This window comes from Podarcis erhardii (assembly GCF_964252035.2).
Source record: "Podarcis erhardii genome assembly, chromosome: 12".
NCBI lineage: Eukaryota > Metazoa > Chordata > Lepidosauria > Squamata > Lacertidae > Podarcis > Podarcis erhardii.
Window position 1 is genome coordinate 40,045,312 of NC_138513.1, and position 18,533 is coordinate 40,063,844.

An 18,533-nucleotide genomic window follows, 5' to 3' on the forward strand; every position below is an offset into this window, starting at 1 on the left:
GCCAACAAAGGTCCGTATAGTTAAAGCTATGGTTTTCCCAGTAGTGATGTATGGAAGTGAGGGCTGGACCATAAAGAAGGCTGATCACCAAAGAATTGACAGTGGAAGACAGGAGTGCCATGGGGTCACAAAGAGTCGGACACGACTAAACAACAACAAAAATCTCTGAGTAGCATGGCTCCTTTGTAATAAAGGAGGAAATACATCACCAATGAGGATAAAGGAGTGCACCGAATCGCATAACATTTGCATCTGCTCATTTATATCAAGAGATGCAAATTTAGAAATAATTATTACAGTTCAAAAAGAAATATATAATACAACTTATCATAATGGGGAAGATTGTGTGTCTGCTCTGTCTGCTTCCTATTTTATGGTTGATGAACAACTTTAAGGGCTCTCCTCTCCCTTTTTTATTGATTTCTTTGGACTGGATTTGGCCTGGGCAGCCCTTCAAAAAGGAATTTATTTTGTAAAGTAGGGCACATGGCCAGCCTACAATTAGGGCGGAAGATAAGGAACCTAAGGCTGCAACAGGGACTTCAGCCACTCTCCCGATAAATAGTAAAAGGGGTCTTGACTTCTGAAGTGGAGCATAGTGGAACTTGTGTGGGAACTCCTTACTTATAGACATAATTTACTTCCAAGTTTCTTTAAACTTGAAAGGTGCTGTCACAAAGCAGTGATGAATTTGTGGAGAGAGAAAATGAAAACTTGCCCAATATTATTCTTTTCCCCTCTTCGCTAAACTTTTCTTAGGCATTGCAAGTATAGGCCATCGTAAAACATCCATATATAAAAAATTTAAAATATATACAAATAAACAGTCATGTAAAATATGTAATGGTGAGGATTTTCACTGGAATGTCTTCCCGCTAAATAGTGCCATTCGTCACTCTGAGAGATACTATTGACAAAAACTCAGCCACCCTTGCAGTTACTACTGAGTTAATGTCAGACATATAGAATCTGATATTTTCATGGTGCTGTGATGTTAGACTACCCAAAACAGGGATAGCATGCTTGCCCAATATTATTCATCTTCTTATTGAGGAATCCCTGCTAAGCTCCCAAAGAGTGCCAAATTTCTCTGAAATGCAATTTTAAAAGCATTGCTTTGAAATACTATGGACATAAAGTATATACAGTGGTACCTTAGAACTCAAACGGCTTGACTCCCGAACAAATTGGCTCCTGAACGCCGCAAACCCGGATGTAAGTGTTCAGATTTGTGGATGTTTTTCAGAAGCTGAGTGTCCGACGCGGCTTCCGATTGAGTGCAGGAAGCTCCTGCAGCCAATCAGAAGCTGTGCCTTGGTTTTTGAATGGTTTTGGGAGTCGAACAGACTCCCAGAATGGATTAAGTTTGAGAACCAAGGTACCACTGTACTACAATAATAAATGCAAACACTTTATTTTCCACCACCACCATCCAGACTAATTTAAAAGAAGTATATTTAGTACAGCTAACTTGGTACAATAGCAGAACCAATTAAATTTCACTACCTCTTTTGAAGTTTGTATATTTGTTTCTGGTGTCCTGATTTCTTTTTCAGTTTTCCACTGACCGCAGTGAAAGTTCCTTGCTTGGAGGGGTTTTTATCCACAGCTTCAGAAGTGGACAAGCCCATCCAGAACATGGAATCGATGGACTATATGCTTGAGGCAACCCCAGATTATGATCCAGCAAATTATCCTTCAGTCGAGTCTAATGTGTGCGAGATGGGGTCTGTTTCCACAATTACGAATATGTTTACCAGCATCCTGTATTCTCTCATATTTCTCTTCAGCCTGCTAGGAAATAGCCTTGTCTTGTGCGTCGTAATGAAATACGAAAGCCTCACCTCCTTAACAAACCTCTTCATCGTGAACCTTTGCATCACTGACTTGACTTTCTCTTGCACGCTCCCTTTCTGGATTGTGTACAATTATTACGGATGGATTTTTGGCGATTTCCTCTGCAAAGCTGTGACCGCCATTTTCTCTGTCAGCTACTATGGTGGTGTCATCTTCCTGACCATAATGACAGTCATCCGGTACCTGGCTGTGGTGGATCCCTTGTCATCACTGAGAACTCAGACGAAAAGGTGCGGAAAACTGTTGAGTTTGGCCATTTGGGTGTGCAGCGTGTTAGTTGTGGTTCCTGAGATTATTTTTACCCGTGTAATACCTCACAATGACAAACAGTACTGCGACTACGAAGGAGAATCTATTTGGAAGCTGGTGGAATTGGGCCAGCAATCTGCCGCCTTCTTATTTTCCTTCGTGATCATTGCATTTTGTTACATAAGGATGCTGAAGATCCTGCTTCGACAGCGGTCTCAAAGGAGGCACCGGACCGTAAGGCTCATATTTGCTATAGTGCTGGTCTTTTTCCTGAGCTGGGCACCTTATAACGTGCTTGGTTCTGTGTACGTTTTGTCCTTTCAGCAGTACATTGTCCTACCCTGCGAACAGTACAGGCAAGTTTTCTTTGCTTTCGACATCAGCCGCAAAATAGCCTATGGCCACTGCTGCCTCAACCCGGTGCTCTACGTCTTCGTCGGAGTGAAATTCAGAAGGCACCTGAAACTCCTGTACAAGCATTATTCCCCTTGCCACAGCAGGATCCCACCTTCCAGCCCCAGAGCTCATTCTTTTCACATGAGCCCCTATGAGGATGCATCAATGTACTGAAGCAAAGGCCGTCTGAAAAAGGGAGAGTCTCATTGACCCAGCCAGCCTAACAAATAGATGAATGGCCACAACAACAACTGTCAATTTGCAACATCATCTTCTTCTCCAGAGGAGGGGAGGGAATATCATACTTGGAATTGCTTCTGTTTTGCCAATAACATATATTGGGGATCAGTCTTTTCTCTGTCTTTACCTCTGCTAAAAATTTCAGAACTATAAATAAGAATCAGTTTCCATATAGGATGAATCGACCATCTTTTTGTTTTCAAATTGTCAAATATTACTCTAATCACTGAAATGTTTAAATGATCCAGGTATTGTTGTGTGATAAATCAAAACTTGAGATATTAGTAGCAAGGTGTTTCCAGACAATGGGGGGTGGGGTTAATATTGTAAATATGTCGCTAAGATATTGAATGGGTGCTGCAGCAACATGTGTTGCTATTTTTTAACTAATTGGGGGGGGGGGTTTCTCAGAAAGGCTAAATCCAGGTGAAATAGTGGTGGGGAGGAGATGCAGGTTGCCATTTTGATGCCAAGGAACCTGCAAAAACTTGCATACACGAGGAGCTCCCATCCCACAATAAACAGCCATATGCAATTGCATATTTGACCCAACATAGCTACAAAAACATGGAAACTCCCGGACATGAATTCAAATCTTGCATGCAGAAATTAGGAGGAGCACAGTTTTGTCTATGTGCTGTTATGCATGGACAAATTTGAAGGAAAAGTGCTATAGTTCAGTAGTAGAAGCAAATGTTTTACATGCAAAAGGTTTCATGTTCAGTCCCTGGCTTTTTCAGGCAGGGCTGGTAAGAAGACCACTGTCTGGAGAAGTCCTTTCTGTTAATGCAGACAAAGCTGAGCTAAAGAGAAAGACCGAATGTCCAACTCAGCATAAGGCAGTTTTTTGTTTTCCAAATGCAGGCTTAAGTTTTCATTCAGAGTAAGGGTAAGGGTTTGACCATTAAGAAAACCAACTACTAATTTGCAGCACAGTGGTTGAAATATGTCCCTCTTTGGGTTCACTTGAAATGGTGGCAAACCCTTCCACAATATAACCTCTCAAAACTTGTTTAGTTCTACAGTGATACAGCATATATAGAGTTGCTACGAAACCTTCATATTTAGTTCTACAGTGATACAGCATATATAGAGTTGCTACGAAACCTTCATATATATATATATATATATATATATATATATATATATATAAAAGATCTGTACTTTTGCATTATGAATGTCTGATAATTGTAGAAAGCTGTTCAGTTCCGATTTAAGGCATTTTAACCTTCACAGTTTCCATAATGAAAAGGGTTTAAAATGCATACTCCATAAGTACAATGAACAAGTAAGGGAAAATAGCATTATTTTAAAAATTGCATTGTTTTGGGGTTTTTTTTCTGTTCCTAATAAAGTGTTTTTGAAAACAGAAGATGTGATTCTTGAGCGGCATTTTATGCTTGGACATGGGCTCTGGTCACAGGTACTGCCAGTCAACATATCCCCAAACAGATTCAGGTAGGTAGCCGTGTTGGTCTGACACAGTCAATAAATAAATAAATAAATAAATAATTTTCCAGTAGCACCTTATAGACCAACTAAGTTTGTTCTGGTATAAGCTTTCGTGTGCATATGCAGAAGTGTGCATGCACACAAAAGCTTATACCAGACCAAACTTAGTTGGTCTATAAGGTGCTACTGGAAAATTTTTTATTTTTTTATTTTTATGTCCCCAAATAGTTTAATTATCTTAGAGCTAATCCTCCCAAGACAGCAGCAGTAGCAGACGATGAATTCCTTGGAGAATCTGCTGTCCCTGTGGATACTGCCACCTGAGGCAGTTCTCTGACCTTGCCTCATGGGTAGGCCGGCCCTGGGTTATAGAACAGGAAGAAGTGTAGTAGCTGAACAGTTCAATGGAGGGATATGAAAAGTGGGGTCCCCCAAGGACTGGCATTGGGTCCTGTGCTTTTAAACATTTGTAAATGACCTGAAGTTGCAAGTGGACCGTGAGGTGGCTGGGTTTGTTGATTATAACCAAATTGTTCAGGGTAGCAATAAGCAAAAAAGGGAATCCTCAGAAGATCATAGTGATCTAGCAGGCCTGTGTGGAGGAAGGTTTTCTTTCAGGTAATCTGATCCCAAGTTCTTTAGAACTTTATACAGTGGTACCTCGGGTTACATACGCTTCAGGTTACATACGCTTCAGGTTACAGATTCCGCTAACCAAAAAATAGTGCTTCAGGTTAAGAACTTTGCTTCAGGATGAGAACAGAAATCGTGCTCCGGTGGCACGGCAGCAGCAGGAGGCCCCATTAGCTAAAGTGGTGCTTCAGGTTAAGTATAGTTTCAGGTTAAGTACGGACCTCCGGAACGAATTAAGTACTTAACCCGAGGTATCACTGTATGTTAATAAAAACACCTTAAGCCTGGTTCAGTAGCAAACTTTCAGCCGCTGCATGTGTTTCCTCTCAGATGTTGCGTGCATGGCCAGATGTCCCAGCTCGCTACTGTGTTCTGCACCACCTGCAGCCTCCAAGGTAACCTTAAGGGCAACCCAACACACAGTGAATAACAGTAGTCAAACCTGCAGGTTATCAGTACATTGGTTACAGTGGCCAAGTCATTTCTTTCCAGGAATGAACATACCTGGTGTTCTAGCCCCTTCATGTCATGCACAGACACCCTTGACAGAGATGTAACTTGGTGTACGTAACTAGCTCTGAGAAACAGAGCTGCCATCAGCTTCTTTATGACATCTCAGCCTAAATCTCCTCATTATCTCTAACAGTGGCCTTCATATAGATGCTAAATTGCATTGGACAAAACAGTATCCTATGGCAGTATCCTATACAGTGGTACCTCTGGTTAAGAACTTAATTTGTTCTGGAGGTCCGTTCTTAACCTGAAACTGTTCTTAACCTGAGGTACCACTTTAGCTAATGGGGCCTCCCGCTGCCGCCGCTGCACAATTTCTGTTCTCATCCTGAAGCAAAGTTCTTAACCCGAGGTACTATTTCTGGGTTAGTGGAGTCTGTAACCTGAAGCGTCTGTAACCTGAAGCGTCTGTAACCCGAGGTACCACTGTATTGTATAATTGCTGAGGTACAGTCACCCAGTGCTACTCTCTGAAATCTGCCCTGCAGACACAAGTTGAAACAGTCTTTGCAGTGCCCAGTCTCCACAACTCCCAGTCCATAGATCTGATCCAGGAAAGTACCAATGGTATCAAAAGCCATCGTGAAATTGAGCAATAGGATCGGGACCATACTCCCTGTTTACATCTCCAACAAAGGTAATTCATAAGGCAACCAAGACCAATTCCATCCCAAAACCAGACCCAAATGGGTGTGGTGTGGAGAACAGTTTTTGTCCACTGGGCCAGATCACAGACTCTCCCAAGTGTCCCTATTTTCCAGGGATGTCCCTGATTTAGAGAAGCCATCCTGGTTTCTGACTTGATCCTGGAATGTCCCACTTTTCCCTAGGGTGTCCCTATTTTCATTGGAAAAATGTTGGCGGGTATGGTAGGATGTTCCTATTTTCATTGGAAAAACATTGGAGGGTACGGAGTTATCCGACCAACTCCCCCAAGCCACCTGAAGGCAATCCTGTATAGGTAAGCTTTAAAAAAACTGTTTAATTTTTTATTACGGTTTTTATACGTGTTGGAAGCTGCCTGGAGTGGCTGGGGCAACCCAGTAAGATGTGTGTGGTATAAATAGTAAAATTATCTTTATGGAATGGGACATCCCTATTTTCATCGGAGAAATGTTGGAGGGTATGAGATCAGTATCGCTGCAGGCCAACTTTGACAGCTGGGCAGGACCACCCATCTGTCAATCATCTGCCATCATGGGAGGTGACTGATACGTGGGCAATCCTGCCCAGCTGTCAGAGGTAACACCCCACCCCCAGTGGAGAAAGTGATCTGATTTGCTAGTGCATTCCCTACAGCAGCAGTACATGAAAAGAGTGTTATACAGTGGTACCTCAGGTTAAGTACTTAATTCGTTCCAGAGGTCCGTACTTAACCTGAAACTGTTCTTAACCTGAAGCACCACTTTAGCTAATGGGGTCTCCTGCTGCTGCTGCGCCGCCGGAGCACAATTTCTGTTCTCATCCTGAAGCAAAGTACTTAACCTGAAGCACTATTTCTGGGTTAGCGGAGTCTGTAACCTGAAGCACATGTAACCTGAAGCGTATGTAACCTGAGGTACCACTGTACAAGTTTTCTCCTTAAGCTCTGGATACATGTTTTAAACGCAGGAAAATACTAGTAAACGACCTGAGGGTTGCTTCTGCTAGTTGAAAAGCAAAGCAAACGTCTGTGACAGCTCACCACAAGATGTTAAGATGGTCAAGGAGATGCAGCATGTGTGGTGAGGGACCACAGTACATCTTATCAACTTGATACCGTATGGTTTCCGTTCCTAGTTTTCATAAACATTTTTCTTGAGAATCCACAGCCTCCCACAACCCAAGTGGATTTTAATGCTTATCACTTCTTTCCAAGCATATACTGTAGCAATGATACGAGAGAGATCTGTGACTATTGGCTGAAATTTGCAAAACAAAACTATTCAGACTTTAAAAAGAACAAAGGTGGGTGCTAAAAATATACACCTCAAATGTCAAAAGCCATATGTATATCTTAAGCTTCTTCAGCCTTCACTGAAAGCTTTGCAATGAAAGTAACCTTGGAAAAGCGCAAGGCTGTCCTATTAACTTGAGTAACAAACTCTGAAGGTGTCGGGAGGGACTTATCCTGACCAAACAGCAGTAACAATAGCATCAAGTTTACCTGAAACTGCCATGACTGAAAGGGAAAAAAGAAAAAGAGAAGTCAAAAGAAAAGAAGAACTGGGCAGCCCACACCCCACACTGGACAACAAAAAGTGAGAATAAGTCACGGGAAGTGTTAGACAGGGTTTATTTTTTCTTGATGTGTTGTAAACAAAAATCGCCCTTTTCCCTTATGGGGTATCCAAGAGCCCATATAGAGTCCTTACATAGGTTCCCTATTGGTAGGAGAAGATAACAGAGGCCAACCAGAGAATATTGAGAAGCAAAGCAGCTAGTAAGCTTGATCTTTATTGATCTGTTGCAACAGGGTAGTCCCCTCATCCGCAGGAGAGAGGAGGAACCCAGAAAAATGGCGCGCAAGGCTTTATAAAGACTTTTGAAATTGCCACCCTGTAGATCAAGACCACCCCCAGAAACATCATACATACATCACAGAAGGGGTGTAACCTAAGACCACCCCTCAGATACATCATACCTACATCACAAAAAAGGCGGTCTTAAAACAGAAATTTGAATGCTTTTCTCCTGTCGTTGTTTATCTCCTGTCTGGCAGGTTACAGTACTTGATTGGATTCCCTGGGGAGCCTGGCCAGTCTTTTGTAGTGATAAATACTTAGTTCCTGGGCCAGGTTACAGGCTCACACCCTATTCATATCTTAAATGTGCCCTTAAGACAGGATTTGTGAGGAAAGAGACAATGGGGAGGTTTCCCACTTTGACCTTGCAGAGAAAACATTTGCTCAGTTTAGGAATCAAAATGGTTCCAGGTTGGTCTTCCTGTGCTGATCTATGTACGTGCTTGGTTGGTACATTTAGGAACATTTCAATATATCTAAGACCTCAAAATTCCTGTCACAGATGCATGGTTAAAAGAGAACAATCAAGACATGGAACTTGATGCATTACTGGCCTATACTGAACTACATGTATGTTCCTCTGTCAGAGATGAATGAAATAAACTCTTTGTTGAGTCATAGAAAAAATAAACATCTCCCAAAGATTTACCTGCAGATCACAATTTTACGTAACAACGCATAACACAAGCCAGTGTGTGCACGTTAGCCTGTCAAAATAGGAGACCCAAGTTCAAATTCCCAGTCGGACACAATGTTCACCTTGGCCTAGTCAGAAGGTCTTAGTCCAACCTGCCTCACAGGGTTGTTGTGAGAATAAAACCAAGAGAAGGAAAGGTGGAATATAAATGTAATAAAAGTCCCCACCACCCATCTCTGTTCCTTTCGCATTCATGGACCATTTTCCCGCTCTTATCCTGCTCCTGTTTATTTCCAGTTTATTTTTATCTTTAAAAATATTAACCTTTTATCATTCTTTTTCTTTCAACATCTCCTCTGGTCATTCTCCTCCAGAGATTGAAGACCTTCCATGATATGTCCCTCACTCCTTTTACTCATTTACTTTCTCCTTTTCCCACCCCAGGCTTTCCATTTCCCAGAGTGGCTGCCCAATGCAGCCCTAGTCCTTAATGGGACTAATGTTAGTTAATGTTAATTAACATTAATTAGTTAGTTAATGGGGTAACTGTGCCCCTAAAGGACCATGTGCACAGCCTGGGAGTCATTTCGGACTCACAGCTGTCCAAGCCTACCCAGATGCTTGCAAAGTCTAGGTAATTTTAATCTGTTTTAGTATTTTAACTTCTGTGTGTTTTAAAGTATTGTCTCCATTTTATCGTTTCATATTGTAAACCCCTTTGAGGTGTGTGCGGTTTTTTAAAAAAATAAATAATCAAGCGGCATATAAATTTTACAAAATAAAAACAAAAACATTTTCAGGGGAGCCTTTGGCTCAGACTACAACCCCATAGGCCAGCGCTTAGCAAACTTGGGTCTCCAGCAGTTTTTTTGGGGGGGGGTTGGGACTACAGTTCCCATCATCCCTGACCACCACTCCTACTAGCTAGGGATGATGGGAGTTGTAGTCCAAAAGCAGCCCTACGCCATCATAACGGGAGCAAAGCCCTGCTGTACTCAAAAGGGGACTTGCTACTGAACAGAAACGTTTAAGGCTGCACTGGCAAGCCTGTACTACTACAAAAAACAAATCCTTCCATTGCCATCTATACAGTCTTGAAAACTTGTCTGCGAGGGAAGGGCAGAGGGATATTAAACACCAGTGAATGCATTCACAAAATTTAATTTGCCATTCTTTTATTGATGGAATTTTTTCCCCTTTCCAATTTTTTGCTATAAGCATCCTGACAGCTGTCGTTGCATAAAGGAATACTTTCCTTTGGTTGTCAGGTATATATAAAAATATATAAAAGGTTGTCAGAATATATAAATCTGGCAAGACTCACAGCATTCATAAGAGGACAATCGGACCAGAAATTATTAAAAGAATGGGAATACGCTAAAGAGTATATGAAAAAAACATTTTTTCTGGAGTAAGCATATCGGTATGTAATGAATGATGCGTTGCAGGGTTAAAGAAAAAGAAAAATGATGTAAAAGGTATGTAGATTACCTCTAATCTACATTAGACACAACAATTTAGAAAGAGTAAAATTTTTGAGGTCTTAGAACAAAGGAAGTCAATATGTGTATATGTATGTAATGACTAGATTAGAATGAAGATATGGTTTTATTTGTAGATGTGTGCTTTTTTCTTCTTCTTTTATTCTTTTTGTGTGTTTTTCTTTCTTTCTTTCTTGTATAGTTTTATTTCGGACTCAATGTTTGTAACTTTTGTTGTAATTTTGCATTGAAAATAAAAATTTAAAAAGTTAGAAATAAGTAAATAAATATCAGCGAATGCGGTGAAAGGGTTAAATTAAAAACAACAACAACAACAACAACAGGAGGGCAGCCGAGAGGCATCATGGGAGTTTGCAGGCCTCCGGGGAATCATGGGAGTTGTAGGAAAACGCCAAGGAGCGTCTCCCTATATCATGGCCGCCTGACGTTCGAGGTAACGTACTTTGTTCTTTCGACAGGGTCGCGGTGCGTCTCTCCCCTTTCCCCGCTTTGCCCAGGCGGCCTTGGCTGCCTTTGTATTTCCGTCGTCTTGTCAGGAAAGTGGCTCTCAGGCCCACTGGGCAGCGCAGGAGTGTATATATATATATATATATTTGGAGGGTGGTGAGGGTAACTTTAAAACCAAAAACTTTTTATCTTTTATTTCCACTTGTTGCTGCTGCTGCTGCTCTTTTGCCCGCCTCCTGGAAAAGGGTTATGTCTCTTCTCCCCTAGCGGGAAAAGGATGTCACTTTGATAATAAGCTGAAGTGAAAGGGGGGAAAAAATTAATCCAATAATTTCACGCCATCTCTTTTTATTTATTTTTTTAATCTTAAAAGCAGCTGATCTGCCTTCCTGCCTTTTCTTTCACTTCGAGTTCCTGGGGTGTGTGTGGAAATAATAAGAATAATCACAATCTTCTTAGCGATGAAATCACTTCGATTGTGTTTTAACCCTCCCAAAGTGGGTCGGGGATGCCATCCATGCCTTTTATTTATAAACTCCCGTGGGAGAGCACCCAGTAGGTTGTGTAACAGGCGCAGCTGACGGTGGTGGAAAAATAAAAATAAGTGTTTTTCGTTTCTCGTTGAGATCTGTCATAGGAAACAGTAAACAAAGAGTGTGGGGCAGGGTGAGGTGCCTTTTTTGGCTCTTTGTTTTGTTTTGCTTTTTGGCAGGGCAAACGAGAAGATGCAAACTAAAGGCATTCTCTGGCAGCCAGCCCACCCTGCTCCCCAGGCATATAAAATACTCAGAATCAGCTGCTCATTCCTTTCTGTTGTGGGCTAACAGGCCGAAACCACAACTGGGGCAATAACCAAAATGTCCAAAAAATAATAATTAGCGAGTAAAACTGTCCAGTTCTCCCGACCTGCCCCTCAGGGCAGGCTGGATGGTAATATATCAACAGTAGAGGAACGACAGCAGCAAACAAAATGGGCTTCATAATAATAATAGTAATAATTTTATTATTTATACCCCGCTCATCTGGCTGGGTTTCATGTTGATCCTGTGCATGTGCTTAACCCGGAAGTAAGTCGAGAAGCTTAGTTGAGATTCCTGCATTGCGGGGGGGGGGGGGGGTTGGACTAGATTTCCCTCAGGATCCCCTTGCAACTCTGCGATTCCATGATTCTAAACTTCAAAGGGTCCAAATGGCAACTGTTCCCACAAGATTTCTGATTCTGTAAGCCTCCCATCGCTCACTGTCTCAGCAACCCCGATCTCATTTCCTTCCCAGCTGTTGTGTCGCACATTTTTTCTGTTGTGTCGCACATAATTTCTTGAAGACAGCCACTTCAGAAACAAAAGTTCTGCTTTCTTCCCCCATTATTGTTACACTTATCTTCTGCCTCTTATTCATGGAGTTTGGGCATATGATCCTCCCTTTATTCTTGACAACAACCCTGTGAGAAGTGTTAGGCTGAGAGACAGGGGCTATAAACCCAACCTGGTTAGCTTCGTAACTTGAGTGAGGATTTGATTCTGGTCCAAGTCCAGTGCTTTAACCATAACATCACACTGACTCTGTCTTGCTGTCATTCTGTTTCTTAGCAGCTGTATACTTTTAACTCCCAGTCACTGTATTATTTACTCTCTGGAGAAGTGCCAAAAAGTAGCAACTTTTAAATTTCCTCTTAAATCTCTTCATTTCAAAGAAAGTTAGCTTTGATTTTTGCAATTAATTTGTTAGAAAGGACTTGGGGGAAGCTGCTGGTGAGTCTAAAAATGTGTTCCACCTTGTTAGATTTTAAAAATGCTGACATGTAAACATTCAGCGGCCTACTAATCCTGCCGGCCTAGTTTCTGCCAGATGACAGGGTGTTGCTAGCCTCTGCCAAAACAGTGAAGTTATTGTATAACTCCATGTATACCATTCTTATGATTCACGTCTGAAATACAGGTATAATAATTCCCTTCTGGAATTGTATCACCTGATTGCTATGCAGTTTGCGTTCTTTTTTTAAAAATTCAGAAATCCCCAGCTAACTGCCTTTTATATGTAGCTGAATTTTGCTGCAGACTGAAGATGCAAAAGCGACCTTATTCCTATCTATCTGAGCAGTGCATATAAGGTCTTGATGCTGGGTTCAAGATGTTATCGCTCCTCTCGGTTTCAGGCTTTCCATTGTCACAGATGAAACATCCCATTTCCCAGGCTTCAAAAGTGAGCAGGGCTAATGGTGGTATGGAAGAGATGTCCCAGTTGGGTGCATGTTTTAGGTTCAAGACAATCTCTCAGCAGAGGGGATGGAATAAAAATGTTGCTAATGTGTCAAAGGTTTAACAGTCAGGAGTTTATTCTCTCCTTAAACTAAAAAACGGTGCACCCTTCAGTAAAAATGAGTCAGATCCCCAACTTGAGATACCATAAAAACACATTTTGTTGGTGATTTTGGAGGAAGCCAAGAAACACGCAGTGGTTGAGAATTTAACAAAGCTCTTTTTCCTGAGGAAAGTGATCACAGCAAGATAAAGTAAAAGAAGAAGATCTTAAAATTACATTTCAAGCACGTTTCAACTAGTTACTATATTGTGGTTGAAATAGTGTGATGTGAAACTCTGAGGGCAGTTACCCCTCTGTATGCAAGCAAGCTGTGAACCATGTGCCTTAAAGAAAGGAGTTTTGAGATTTATTTTGTTCATGAACTAGGCTGTGTTTTCATCTGCTACTTACACTGCCTGCTTATGATTTAGATTTTTTTTTAAATTACATTTTGCTTGATTGTTTTTAATTGCATTTAGGTTTACGACAACTTTGCTGGATGTAGGTTACTGCCACCCCATTTTACAAGTGGGGGGCTAAAGTAGAGAACTCCCCAAGAAACTTCATAGGGGAAGTGTCAGGCAGTCTCTATGCATCGATGAATACAGGTACCACGTTTATGCGGGCTGCTGCAAAATAAATAGATTGGCCTTCCCTCGCTCAGGGCTGCTGCCCTGAAGTAAGTGAGGGAAGCAGTGGTCCTGAGTGACTTCCAGGCAGCAGCCCCAGTGAGTCACTTTCTCTCTCCTTCCCATGTGCTCTCCTTTTTAAAGTGGGGTGCTCCCACATCTCCCCCACTATCTTAAGAGTAACTGTGATTCTGTAGTAAGAGTTGGGGGAGAGATGCATTTAAATCTTGCTTCTGACAGATGGTGTTGTTTCTTCTATCTGCCTCTTGTCTAAGGTCAGTTACACAGCACCTAGCTCCAGTGTTAGAAGCTGAGATTTGAAAGCTAGGAGCTAAATGGCACCTGAAACCGAGGTTACGGGCGCAACAAGAGACTGTCTAGGCACATTTTTAATAACAAGAATACAAAGCTGAAAATGAATGAATGCAGCTAAAATATTATGTTCATTTTTCACATGGTCTAGTCCTTCCCCTGCCCACCCCCCTAATATTCTTAAGAGGGTCTCTTCTCCAGTCTTCAGCTGGAAGTGGGGAGGCAGAAAAGTGTCTTCCCTTCCTTCCACTCTGCAGTTTTACTCTGAAATCTTAGGTGCAGTACTGCGCCCAGAGCTCTGAAACTGCTCGCCTTAATGAAATTCCCTGTTGCAAAATGTGCCTAGAACAATGGGAGTTTCGAACACTGCATATCTCTTATTAATGTGAACCGCCCTGAAATCTGCAGGTATAGGGTGATACATAAATTTTAATGACAACAGCAGCAGCAGCAGCAACAATCGATGGCCTCTGACAGTATTTTTATTTTATTATTTATTAAACGTAGTGGTTGCTGGGATGGTGGTCCGTATCGTCTGAAACACATATTTACAGTTGTTGGCATTGATTTATAGTTTTAAACAAAAAGTGCAAAGTTCTAATTTTAATCTGGCAGCTCCTGATGTGGCTATAACATTGCATGACTTATCATACTTCTGACAACTACCACTGCTCGCCATGTGAGCAGTCACCTGGCTACTGTGGCCTTTTTGATTGTGTCGCAGGTGATGAACCTCACCTCTGGTGGATCACTGACTTTGGGAGCCCCCTGTAAAACCCAGTTTTTCCATTATGAATGCAACCACTTTGAACACATCGAAGGCACATTCTAGGGAGTATGGGGGTGGGACACTGAAAACTACCATCGAATCTAAAAGTGAATGAGCTATGAGTTGTTTCTCTTTTGACGTTCACTTCTATGCAGTGGCTGAATTTAGATTTCCACTGAATGAACAGAGAAGGAAGAAAATTGTTCCACTGATAAGAAAAAATAAAGGTATTGTTGACGATCCATATAAGGGCACTACCTTTATTAGACCAACAAAAATGTTATAAAGTATAGTGCAGTAATCATGATTTAAAAATCAGAAATACCATAATAGCTGCCTGTAGCAGAATTTGTAAATACGAAATCTTTCTCTTCCCTTCCCTTGCAGATGCTGCAAAGACAACTAATCGCTGCTAACCAAATGCCCACCAACCATACAAATTTTGCCTTTGCATAGCTGGCTGAGGAGTCGCGTGGTGCACCTTTGCTTTCAGCAATGGCCAGAAGTGGTGAAGAAAGTCAGCTGCAGAGGATTATTCGGGATTTGCAGGGTAAAATACTGCCTGGGTGTGATTGACTCATTCGTTGTATCGTGATGTGAATTTGTGCTTCTGTGGGAAAGAGAGAGACAGGAATGTTGTTGTGTTGGGACAGAGGCTACAAGAAACAGAGGGCAAGAATTGTTGTTGTTAAATGAATTGATTTATAGATAGCTACACAGCATAAAGCAATTGAAGCGGGGTAAATGATAAAAGCAGAATAAAACATAGAATCATGTGAAATTGTTTGCCATTCAAATTGGCTATTTTCTCCAGGCTACCACAAATGCTCCATTTCTTCCACCCTAGTTTTTTTTTTTTTTTAAAGTGTAGAGACAACTTGCACAGGGAGCTACTGCGCTCAGTTTTCAGCAGCCTGTGTGTGGTATCCAAAACGTTGCCATTTTTGTTAACTGCCTTGAGGCATGTGCAAAAGACAGGATATGTATCTCTGAAATAATAAATAACCCTGCTGATGATGTCTCAGGTGGCCCGTTTCAGACCTGCTGAAGGGAACGTTTCAATGGGAGCCCCTCAAGCTCCCTGTTCAGCATTATAGCCTTAAACCAGAGCATAGGGAAAGTTACTTCTTAAAATGTAGGTACAATGTGATCTGGGTGAAATCAGTGGCTGTGTTTGGACATCGTAAGTTATCACAAGGGGAATGAACCAGAATGAAACTTGGGTTTGTGTCCTCACTCACTTCTCCTGTCCCATGGCTGGAAGGAGTTTGGAAATGTTAATTTCTGCTTTTGGTTAGCTACAGCTTTGTTTGTCATCTGAACCAGGAGCTGTGGTTAAATACTTCTTTCTCCGAACCTTTATTAGGCAACTCTTGCAACTCCTGCCAAGTTCACACCAGTATTGCCCTGACCAATGTATTTTTTCCTCCGTTTGTGGCATTTTATGTCGCTTGAACTCTTGACCCTGTGTAAGACGCTGTATGAAACATAAAATATATTGATGGACATAAAAGAGATTATCGTTTCAGTTATTCACATTGTTCCTGTTTAAATTCACAAATGGTGCTTTGTGTTTTTCTCCAAAGATGCTGTTACAGAACTGAACAAAGAATTTACAGAAGTAGGAGAACCAATTACAGATGACTCTATCAGTTTGCACAAATTTTCCTACAAGTTAGAATACCTTTTGCAAGTAAGTAGTGTTAGCATTTACAAGCGGACTATTTCCTGAGAGCTTTCCCTTAAAGTAGCTAAATGAAGAGGCTGATAACCAGAATACATATTAAGAGTTGTTAACCAGGGAACTGGCCAAGGAAAATCTACATATTAAAATGTGTTAAAAGGTCAAAGAGCATTATTATTATTATTATTATTGGGATATTATTATTATTGGGATATTGTGTAACTTGTCTTTGAAAGTGCACCCTTTTGCCTTAGAACCATAACGGTACATGTTGCTGTGTGTTCTAAATCTTGTTCATTAAAACAGAATAATGTACAGGAATAAGTATGTAAAAACAATTCCCTGGGTTCTCTTGCATTCTGCAATGACCAACAAAACCCGCAACCCTCCAGAATGGGGCTGTGCAAACTGGTGCAGACTCAATTTGTGTTGCCTTTCATTGAATTCTGTGACACAAATGAACATCTTATGCTTGTTCAACTAAAACCAGTTCATTATGCTTGCCCATGATGTTCAAGTCAGGAGAATGACATGTAGTTTGGTCAGTATGCTGTTTTAACTAGTTGCTGAATCTGGGATAACCATTTTTAGGTCTAACAGCTTTGTTTCGCTGTTTGTTTCCATAGTACAGTGGTACCTTGGGTTACATACGCTTCAGGTTACAGACTCCCCTAACCCAGAAATAGTACCTCGGGTTAAGAACTTTGCTTCAGGATGAGAACAGGAATCATGCTCCGGCGGCAGCGGAAGGCCCCATTAGCTAAAGTGGTGCTTCAGGTTAAGAACAGTTTCAGGTTAAGAACAGACCTCGGGAATGAATAAAGTACTTAACCCAAGGTACCACTGTATTTATAAACATACGTTTCATATTGGCAGTGTTAGCCTATGTTAATTCATCCAGTGGCTTTTAGGTCTGTTCAGAAATCCCAGCAGTTATTGGTGGGAACACGCTTCACTCTTCTCTGAATGCTTACAAAGAGAGCAAGCGATGTTTTGGCAAATCATCCGTTTCAAGTTACCCTTTCCCCTTTTCTCTTCCAAAGTTTGACCAGAAAGAAAAGTCCAGCTTACTGGGCAATCGGAAAGACTACTGGGATTATTTCTGCGACTGTCTGGCAAAGGTTAAAGGAGCCAATGATGGAATACGCTTTGTGAAATCTATTTCAGAAGTAAGTGAAGTGCATGGATCTGTCATTGGGGCCATGCAGCATAACATTCTGACAGGCCAGTCTTACTTGGATGGGTGATGCTGGAGAGAAGCTGTATATGCCAGTGGTCCTGTTATCTAGGCTCCCTAATATGAAGCCGTCCACCAATTCCTGAAGATCCGTCCTTTTGCACAGGATATTTCAGTACTTGTGGTATGGTGCTCTAGGGCTACTACATCTCTCTTTTATATTTATATATATATATATATAATTTTTATTGAATTTTTGAAAAGATTTTATACATATAAAACAAAATGATCTCCAACATTAAGATACAGAGTTCTTTTGAACCCTTAGACCTCCTTCCCTCCCTCCATGGGTTCCATCTTTAAGATTAAATTTACTGCATCTTTTACCCTTACCTATCTATTAAGGTAAAGGTAAAGGGACCCCTGACCATTAGGTCCAGTCGTGACCGACTCTGGGGTTGCGGCGCTCATCTCACTTTATTGGCCAAGGGAGCCGGCGTACAGCTTCCGGGTTATGTGGCCAGCATGACTAAGCCGCTTCTGGCGAACCAGAGCAGCACACGGAAATGCCGTTTACCTTCCCGCCGGAGCGGTACCTATTTATCTACTTGCACTTTGATGTGCTTTCGAACTGCTAGGTGGGCAAGAGCAGGGACCGAGCAACGGGAGCTCACCCCGTTACGGGCATTTGAACTGCCGACCTTCTGATCGGCAAGCCCTAGGCTCTGTGGTTTAACCCACAGCGCCACCCGTGTCCCTTCTATCTATTTATTATATAACCATAATTACCATAAAATTAAATTCCACATTACAAGTGTCTTTACGTCCCTGCCAAAGATTTTAACTGTTTACAGTGGTCTTTTAAATAATTTACAGATTTACTCCAGTCTTTCGAAAATGATCTTCCTGGTTTCGAATCTTCCCAATACATTTTTCATAGCTGTTAATAAAATCATATGGGCTGACTACTTTTGAGTTGGGAAAATGACAAAGAGTTATATCAACATATATATTTAAATGTAAATATGGTCTACATTTTGATAGTGTGCAACAAATGTATCTTCACCCCTCTCCCCTTTAGATTCCTGACCTTCATTCAGACTACAGGCCAGGAAGGGCCAAGTCACATGATAGATTCATTTCCCTCATGTGATCAGTCCTGACAGTGGTATCTCCCCCTCCCACATTTGTCCTTGTGAGCATGTGCCCAAAGATGTTAAGAAGTGCTCTA

General features: G+C 41.5%; 2 protein-coding genes across 4 annotated transcripts in view; both read left to right on the top strand.

Annotated features, from left to right (window-relative positions):
• Positions 1 to 1,146: 1,146 nt before the first annotated feature.
• XCR1 (X-C motif chemokine receptor 1) lies at positions 1,147 to 3,792 on the top strand. Its single transcript, XM_081834890.1, has one exon. The coding sequence runs from the start codon at positions 1,639 to 1,641 to the stop codon at positions 2,674 to 2,676; it is 1,038 nt and encodes a 345-aa protein (XP_081691016.1). The 5' UTR covers positions 1,147 to 1,638; the 3' UTR covers positions 2,677 to 3,792.
• Positions 3,793 to 10,321: 6,529 nt separating this feature from the next.
• The window catches only part of FYCO1 (FYVE and coiled-coil domain autophagy adaptor 1), a 58,523-nt gene continuing 50,311 nt past the window's right edge, over positions 10,322 to 18,533 (top strand). For 2 of the 3 annotated variants that reach the window (XM_081881842.1, XM_081881844.1), the window contains exons 1-4: positions 10,322 to 10,416; positions 14,829 to 14,991; positions 16,028 to 16,134; positions 17,169 to 17,294. In XM_081881842.1, the coding sequence (XP_081737968.1) occupies positions 14,937 to 14,991; positions 16,028 to 16,134; positions 17,169 to 17,294 (288 nt within the window). In that variant the 5' untranslated portion in view covers positions 10,322 to 10,416; positions 14,829 to 14,936. Of the gene's footprint in view, positions 10,417 to 14,396; positions 14,669 to 14,828; positions 14,992 to 16,027; positions 16,135 to 17,168; positions 17,295 to 18,533 lie in introns of those variants that run through there. The other variant, XM_081881843.1, reaches the window with a different exon arrangement.

What these genes read in the sequence shown, in the direction of transcription:
- XCR1 (XM_081834890.1), top strand. Translation starts at nt 1,639, where the DNA reads ATGGAATCGATGGACTATATGCTTGAGGCAACCCCAGATTATGATCCA.